Here is an 8938-nt window from a genome sequence, read left to right on the forward strand (position 1 = left end):
TGCTGAGGAGGAGGAGTGTTTCTGTGATGGCTTGTGATGCGGAGGAGAAGGAGTATGCGTGATGGCTTATGATGCTATGTATGACTGAGTTGGACAAGTGAGTGCATGGGCTTTCAAAAAAGGTATAGGGATATACCATCATCAGACAGAAAGAAATTGTCTGGCGATGATGATGATCAAGATCTTGTTCGGGGGGTTAATAGCGAAATGGAATGTTTCCTGGCGTCATCTCGTACACTTTTGGAGTCGTCTTGCGATTTCCTTTCGTATGGCGTCTTCCTTGTGTGTCTTGCGTATGCCTTCTCTCTCCCCTATGCATGTGTGATTTGTCGAGTTGGTGATCTGAGAGCGTAATTCAATCACTTCATGGCCTTTCCCTCCCGATGGAGAGATTCTGTCAGTCAAGTTTCGTACATTTTGTTGTCGCTACCTGAACTCGTACAAATTGTTCCTTGCTACCGCCATAGCCTCACCCGTCCCCGATGCCAAAACTCGTGGTTGACAAGCGACCTTCTCCTGTCGAAAGATTGAAAAAGACGATTCATATTAGATTACTAAAGACTTTGATTCTATTACTTTCATTCTATCGCTAATACTATTCGGTTTCTTGTCTGCAGCCACCCCCTCATCTTTTGCATCTATACCCAGCGCAATTCACTACACAAACACACAGCTTTTTCCTTCTAGAGAATTTACCTCACTGCTTTTGTCTTTTGCTTGGGCTCCCCATATCACACACTTTCCCGTCCGCCTCTCTTTCTCTTTCCTTGTGAAAACTGTACAGCACAGCACAGCACAGCACAACACAACACAATACAATACAATACAAAGACTTTTTTTTGTGATACTTTTTTTTTTGTTGCCCCTCTTGATTTGATGAATGATGTGTTTGAATGAGGAGTATACTTACTTTTATTTATAAGTTGCTTCAAAACCCCGATAAACAGATAGAAAAACGACATATAAAAAGACTTAAGCCAGACGAGACAAGACAAAGGGCAGAAAGATTCAGAATTACCTTTATTGAACTCACATAAAAAAAAGAAAGAAGAAAAGAGAAAGAGAAAGAAAGCAAAAAATAAGGGACAGGAGAGAGGACACGCTCACACACACACACACACAAGTAGTGGTCAAGCAAGGTGGTAGATAAAAAAGAGAAATTCTAGGTGTAGGGCGTGGAGCTAACATGCTGCGATAGGAGAGAGAGAGAGAGAGAGAGAGAGAAGAGGTAATGAAGCAAGGAATCTACTTGCCATGGTATCATGTAAAAATAAGTAAAGAAACAGAATCAGACAGACAAAAGGACAAAAGAACATCTTTCCTTCCTGAGAAATGATTAAAAAGCTGAGAGATGGGGAGAGATAGAGAGAGAGAGGTGTAATGACGATAGGAAAATGCCGCGTCGAGGTGCATATGTTTGGTGTGTGTGCTGTGAGTATATTGTGTGTTGTGTTTCTCGAGTGTCGAGTGTGCAGTATGTGTAAGGAGGAATGAAAGCAGGGACGGAAGGGTGAAAACAAGTACATATAGAATACAACACATCTTTACACTCCCCCCTCCCGCCCTTGGACGGCTGCTACCAACGAGGCGAGAAAACAAGTTCTCCCACTGTAAGATTCTCCTCTCCCCAGTTCCTTTTCCCCGTTCTCCAACTTCTATGTGTAAAAGGCCAAAGGCAAGTAAGCGGTCGGTAGCAGGTGGTATATCGAGAGAAAGAAATAGAGAGCGAGGGAAAGGACATAAAGGACGGGTCAGTAGTTCTAGAGCATGAGGAGATTCCAACATCGTGCAGACATGGAGAGCATGATATATATCCTGTGGAGGGAGGACAACGGCAGACATATACTTGCACAAATGAATGCTGTATATGCTTGCCTTCGATAAGCTTTCAGTTCAGAGTGAGTAATGAGTGCGTCACGCCAACTCATCGGCTGTGGTTAGCATGAGCAGCTTGCAAGACTATAAGCGACCAGTTAGCCACAACTTCTCACAGAGACAATAAGAGGGCTTCTCATACCATGCAGCACGTTGAGCTGTCCGGTCCGATCCTCGCACGCCAGCTGGATGCCAGTGCCCTCGACAAAGTCCAGGACTACGCTGTTCGGCAGCTCCTGCACCTCCACGTCCGGCGTGTAGGGCTGTCGAAACTCGCCCATGTGGTACTTCTTGGTGCCCTGGGCCATCCGGCTGCTCTGCGCGGGCAGCGCGCTGAGGATGATGAAGCCGTGTGAGTCGAGGCACAGGTTGCGTCGCTTCCACAAAAGGCTGTCTGGGAACTGCACGTTGACGTCTCCCAGATCGGACACGATGGAGGCATCGCCCGAGGGCGAGCCTACGCTGGCGGCGGCATTCTGAGCACCGCGGGTCACCTCTGGCGAGGGAGACGTCGTCTTGTTCTTGGACCCACTGGAGAGGTTGGACAGCTTGCGCATGAAGCGCCCGGCGCGCGACGTCTTCCTGTCAGAGGGGGAACTCTCGTCGCCGGAAAAGGAATCTTCAGTCACGCTAGAGTTGGCGAAGCCATCGCGATCCAAGGTGATGGAGCGGCGGCTGCTCATCGACAGGCGATGGCTTGCGCTGCTGGGCGACTGAGTTGTTGTCCTAGAAGCTATGGCATGGCGCATGTTAGTCGAGACCGTGACCGTCTTCCGAGGGTCCTTGAAGAACCCCTTGACCACATTCAGCGAGGATCGCCTACCCATGTCGTCCTCGCCGCGGCGCTCGAGGGACCTGGGCCTCCGTTCAGAGCCCTCATCGCCTCGGTGCTGGTCAGCCGTGAGCGGCGACTGATAGCCGCCGTACTCTGAGGAGGCGTCCTTGGGCGGCAGCTCGTAGCCAGCGAACTTGGTGGTGATGGCGACGGACTCTGGCCGCCCTCGCGACTGCGTGCCGGGCGCCAGGCCCGGCGGCGGCGGGCTCGAGGCAGAGGCGGCGGAGGATGCGACTGCGGCCAGCGGCTCAAACATGGACACCCGACTGACGACGGAGCCGGACCTCTGCAGGCGCACTCTGCCCTCGAGCGCATCGTCCTGGTGCGAGGGCGTGGGCGACGCGGCTCTGCCGTGCAGCGACTTGGTCCTGTCGACGACCGACGGCGGCCTGGACGTGTCCCGTTTCTGCACGGCGAAGAAGGTCGACGACGGCCGCTCTCGACTGACGGGCCGGGACTGATCGCCCGATGTGGCCGAGAGCTTCTCCAGCGCCTTGATGCGCTGCGAAATGCTCGACCCGACGTTGGGCTTCATGGTGGCGAGGCTGGCCGACTGCTGCTGCGTGACCTTGTGTAAGAAAGCTGCGCCGGAACTCAGAGAACGCGCCGTGGACTGAGTTACATCTGTCGGAGCGATGAAGTTGCCACGGACAGGATTAGAGACTGTTCGAACGGTGTGCGCTGGTGGAGCTCGAGCGCCTAGCGGCCCATTGGCAATGGGAGCGCTGGGGAAGACAGGGGTGGGCGGAGATTTGCTGGCCGCCATTGGCTGGTCGTGCCTGTGCGCCGCTGCGTCGTGGCCCTGAAGAGGAGGAGGAGGAGGAGCAGCCGGAAGATGAGCTGTGGGAGCTGTGGGAGCTGTGGGAGCAGCGGGAGAGGAGGGGAGGGGAGCAGCAGCAGCAGCAGCAGAGGCGCCGGCGGCAGCGGTAATACTAGCCTCCTGGACGAGGGCATCGTCATCGCGGTCGCTGCTGCTGCTGCCGCTGCCCGCGAGCGCCAAATCCGTGCGGATCGGCCGTGGAAGCGCTCCCGGGTCATGCTCCTTGCTGGGCTGCTGCTGGGCCTCGTCGGCGTCGCTGGGCTCGTCGGGAGGTGCCGCGGCGTCACTAGCCGTCGCTGCTGCAGGAATTGCCTCGTGTGCTGCCGGCAACGGCAACGGGTCCGTCTGCAGCTCGAGCTCCATCGCGGGCGTGGCCACCGTTGTGTGCGTGGCGGCGGCGGCGTTTGCTGCGTCGACGAGATCCTGCGTCGACGCTTTGGACGGTGACGGTGGAGCAGCAGCAGCAGTAGCAGCAGCGCCAGCAGCCAGTCCCAGTCCCAACCCCAGCCCCTGTCCCCCTTTGTCCGTTGCCTGCGCAACATCGCCGGGGGTCGCACCGAGTGGAATCTCGCCTGCGCCAGATCCCAGGCCATCTAATAAGGCGGCCGGTGGGGCCTTTGACATCGGCATATGCGCCGAGAACTTGGAAATTGGCACTGCAATCCCTTTTTTCTCCTTTTCATTTTCGGCCTTGGCCGATCCCTTATTAGCAGCCCCGGCAGCCGCAATCTCATCAGCAGGCTCCAACGCAGTCCAGCTGCCAGCCTCAACCTCGTTCTTTTTTGTTCCATTCGTCGTGGAAGTCGTCTCATTTTCTTCTAGAAACGACGACGACGACGATGCTGCATCTGCAGGAACAGCAGGAGCAGCGGTGGCATCGGCCGGCGACGATGGCGATGCCCGTGACTCGACCTCTGCGACGCGGCCCATATCTTCCTCGTGCAACTTTTGCTCCGGTGCAACGGGATTGGAGATGACAGCAGCAGCTGGCTCCGAATTCTCCTCATCTTCCTCTGCGGCAAGGACGCCAGCAGACTCGCCAGCAGCATCTGTCGCGGTGACAACATCTACCTTGGCGCCATCCGTGGTTACTTCATCTGGACGCTTCGCATGAACGGTCTCGTCGGTGGAATCTGAAAGCGAAGAAGCTGTTGTTGATTGATCGTGCTCCGAAGGGTCAACTGCCGGGCTCAGGGGACGGGACTCTGATCGGGTGCCCTCAGAAACTTCATCTATTTGCACAGACGACGAGAGACTATCCAAGACGACGCCGGAGTCCGCCTGACTGATGGACGTTGCTGCATCCTCAGTTCCGTCGGACTTTTTTTTTTGCTCATTTTCTTGAGTGTTTCCCTCCTCCGCCTCCAACCCATCATTACCATCCTCCTCATGATCCTCCCCAGTGATCTCCTCAGAGTGCGTCATGTCTTTTTTTTTACCATCATCTTCCTCAGTGGTCGCCTTCTTGCCTTCGGAGCCCGGTGTATCCACTCCGGACTCGGCGCCGTCCGCAGACTGCTTCTGCTGCTGCAGCAGCAGCTGCTTCTTTTTCTTCTCCCTCAGCTTCATAGCCTTCATGAGTCTGGCCTTCTCGGGAGTCATGGTAGGCTTGGCTGGCACCGCCGGCACAGACAGCGTATCGGCTGATGATGCCGCGCCCGTGGATGGCCGTGACGAGTCGCCACTGGGTCGCCTCAAGCTCTCAGGTATAGTCCCTGTAGTAGAATCGGCGGGCAGCTCCACCTCTGGGATGTCTTCGTGAATTGAAGATGCAGCGTCGTCGTCTTTGCCTCGCCCTTTCCTCCCGCTCTTTCCAAACAACTTGATGCCGGCCGGTAGAGATGAAACGGGTCTAAAATCGCCAGAAGCCTTTGGCCGAATCGTAACATCCGTCGTCGGCCGGGGCGCGAGCTTTACCTTTGGTTTGCTCAGGGGGTAGTAGTTGTAGCTGTCGGTGGTGTCAAAGGACCTCGTAGGCGATGCTGGCCTGTCGGTAACACCCACAAACTTTGGGACCTCGGAGGTGCTTGAGGTTGAGAATTTGCGATGCTCCGGGGAGGATGCCAGCTCAGAGTTCAGCTTCACTTCATCTGCAGCTGTCGATCGGCTGCCAGGTGTCCGCGGCCGGTCGTCGTCGGATAGCTCGAGAGACTGCCGTTTGGGCGACCGTTGCTCTTCTTCGTCCTCCTCGGCGATTTCTCCCAGTCGTCGTCTTCGGGAGCTCACAGACGATGCCGTAGATCCAGACGCCGCGTGCAAGGAACAGGCAGCAGATAGCTTCGTGTCTCTCAATTCGGCGGCCGTGGAGATTTCGTATATGGTGTCGTAGGGAGCAAATCGTTCGCAGACAGCACCAAAGTGCACGGCGACTCGCGCTGGTTGGCCACAGTCAGTAACAATGATCACGGCGATGACAACGCAGATCGTCGCCGATCAACAAACTTGACGAGGCTGAGCATAAAGAGCTTACCTTGTATGAGCCGAGAGCAATCTTCGGGTAGGTACTTGACAATGACGTTCCTCCTCCGGTACCGCAAGAAGCCATACAACGGGCTTTCTTCTTCAAAGCCGGCGATGGCGTTTCGCATCTCGGCGATGCCCCCATTTCCCTTTTCCAGCAGCTCGACCTCGTCGCGACTCGAATACTTGAGCAGAAACCTAAAGCCATGACAAGCAAGAAGCAGGGTCTCAGCAAACACAGTATCTTATACAACCCTTCTTTGGGTTTGGGGGGAAGTGGGCCATGCATACCATCCTCCAGCCTCAGCAACGCCAGCCTCGTGCGCCTCTACGACCTTGGGATCGTCCAGGCCGTTTAGCGACATGGTTCCTTGGGTTTGGCTTCGATGTACAAGCCTCGATCGCTTCCATCAACCAGCTGGGCAAGTCCAGCTCAACCCAGATCCTTGGAGAGAGGAGGAAGTTGAGGGGTGGAGCGAACGGATTAATGGGTGAACAAAGAGCGAAACCAAAAGGCCGTCTCGAGAAACAAGGTGAAGCGAGCAGGGCAAAGAATGAATGAACCGTGAAAAAGGTAGATAAGCAACTCAGCAGTATAGTGAAGGACTGAGAAAGCGCAGATTGCGCGCCGCAAGGGCGGGGAGAAAGCAGAAACGCAGCTTCGTGCGCGCGCTGCGTCGGCTTTTGCGAGGCGAAGCGAGCGATGCTACCGCCGGCTCTGTTTCTCAGGGGCAAGATGCCACAGCCTTGTTGGACATGGAGGGAGAGAGAGAAGAGAGAGAGTGAGAGTGCGACGCAGTCTATCGAATGGCAGACGAGGCTCTGGGTGGAGAGAGGCGACCTGAACGTGGACAAAGGCGATTGTGTAGCAGATCGGAGAGCTCGCCAAATGATGGGGAGAAGTTGCCAAGGAGTCGAGTCGCGACTTGCCCGGAACGGAATTACTCGAGCATGAAGCTTCTGTCCTGCAAGCTTCGCGCGCAACCCCCGAAGCTCTGATGCAAAGGCGAGATGGCTGTCTGTATGACTGTGCCGTTTATCGGTACTTGTGCCGCTATCGTCTGTGCCGGCTGCGCAAAACAGGGTTTCAAGGAAGAGAGAGAAGACGTGAGGCCGTGCAGCAAAAAGTCGCGAGATCGAAATGTGTCAGTCCGTGCCTGTGCCTGTGCCTGGACCGAGAAAAAAAGCGAGTCCACACAGCCCACACCAGCGTTGCATTCATGTACTATAAGCGCCGCGCCGCAGAAATCGGGAGGCAAGGGGCTTCACTGCATCCAAACAGGGAACAAGCAACGCAGCCGCCCACATGGAAGTCGACAAGAAGAAGGGTAAGAAAAAAAAAAGCACGGGGCAACACATGCAAGCAGCAGATTCCCAGTGGCCGGTATGCAGATTCCAGGGCAGATCAACGAGATTGGCCATGCAGCATCGAGCCAGTTGGAACCGCGCGATGGGTTCACTCACCCTTTGTCAGCTGCGTGAGGCGTTTCTTCAAGCAGTAGCCCCATGCCCATGCCATTCCAGCTCAATAGTAATAGGCAAAAGGGCAGACGCGCTCCCAAACAATCACCGACCGGGTGCCCACGAGAAGCTGCCGCTGCCATTGCCTCTCTAGTAGTATCTCTCTCTCTTGGCGTGATTCGAGAGAAGAGGGCCCCATCACCTCGTAGCTTAAGGAGGTTTAGCTGGTGCCATCAAGCCCATTTCGGGGGAGACCCCCTGGTTCCGGGATGGGGGGAGGAGAAAAGAGGGGGGGAAAGCCGCCAGGGGTCTTGATGAGAAAAGGAAGAACTGGTAATACATTGGATCCGTGTTATTGGACCTGCGTGTCGTGTCTCTTCTTCATCAGACCATGTCGACAATTTTGTCTTGAAATGAGCTTGGGCCGCCCCTAGCAGCTGTCTGCAACAGGCATGCGATTGGGCCTCCCTCTGCGTCCCGATTGATTGCGCGCGATGATACCTTGATGGGTGAACACACGATGATACATAAGTTATGTACTCGTTCCTTGGTACGCCCGTAGCACACAGAGTACTGTATGAAGAGGGAGCAGTGGTCCGTATGACGCCGTTGTTGCTGTCCTTGCTTCCAGCAATCGGCGTTCCTTGTTTTCCGGCGCCTGTCCAGTGGCGGCGGCAGAGTCGATTCTTCCACATTGACATCTCGTGCCGACATGCAAAACGCCTTGCGAAAAGCAACTTGAATGCACAAAAAAGTGGCTGAAACGCACGTCTTGCAGCTGTCGTCTGCACCAAGGGAGCCCCCCATCCCTGCCGGGTTCTCTGGCTAGTGCTGCCTTTAGCATCGGGGGCGCAACTCCTGGTGGGGACATTGATGCAAGCTGTTTATTGGTGCTAGTACTCGTAGTCGCTCTGGCAGACGGACGATGGCTCGAATAGCCTCGATAGTAAGTGAGCACCCACGACTCGCTGATAAGCTGTAGCCGCTTTATTATGTTGACAGACTTCACCTTCGTCTATAGCCAGTAGCTGTAATACGACACAAGAGAACCCTACCCTAGATACTCGATTATGATAGGTGTAGAGTGGCATGCTCCTCTCACCATCATCTCACTCAATGGGCAGGCAGCATTGTTCATAAGATCCAGATCAATGATAAAGTCAATAAGACAGCTGTATAACCATCGAAGCTTGTTCGCCCAGCAAGGCCAACGTCATCCCGCCGTCTTACATACAGATACATGAAGCGTACAAAAAGCCTGGCCGTGCCATCTTGTTCCAACCGTACGCTCACTGCAACTCCACCAATGCATCAGCCACCATAGTGCTGTGATATCCTCAAGCCAACATCCCTCCGTATGTCTGAGCCGTATTTGCTGCCACAACCACCCTTGACTAGACTAGTAGTCCAGTTGAGATGCTCGTCCGATAGACTCAGTCGGCACTCTGCCTTGCCGTCTCTGGCCGGGCGGCAAGGGTGCGTGCGTC

At 55.0% G+C, this 8938-nt stretch overlaps 1 protein-coding gene across 1 annotated transcript; it reads right to left on the reverse strand.

Annotated features, from left to right (window-relative positions):
- Positions 1-1924: 1924 nt before the first annotated feature.
- On the reverse strand, positions 1925-6355 carry BBK36DRAFT_1122058 (hypothetical protein; the record flags this gene model as incomplete). Its single annotated transcript, XM_024890899.1, has 6 exons — positions 1925-1959; positions 2018-3559; positions 3644-4295; positions 4494-5905; positions 6001-6188; positions 6282-6355. 6 exons carry the CDS (start codon positions 6353-6355, stop codon positions 1925-1927), a joined length of 3903 nt encoding a protein of 1300 aa, XP_024748477.1.
- Between the last annotated feature and the right edge of the window lie 2583 nt (positions 6356-8938).

The sequence above is a fragment of the Trichoderma citrinoviride genome (genome assembly GCF_003025115.1).
Source record: "Trichoderma citrinoviride strain TUCIM 6016 unplaced genomic scaffold BBK36scaffold_9, whole genome shotgun sequence".
In the NCBI taxonomy this organism is placed as follows: Eukaryota; Fungi; Ascomycota; class Sordariomycetes; order Hypocreales; family Hypocreaceae; genus Trichoderma; species Trichoderma citrinoviride.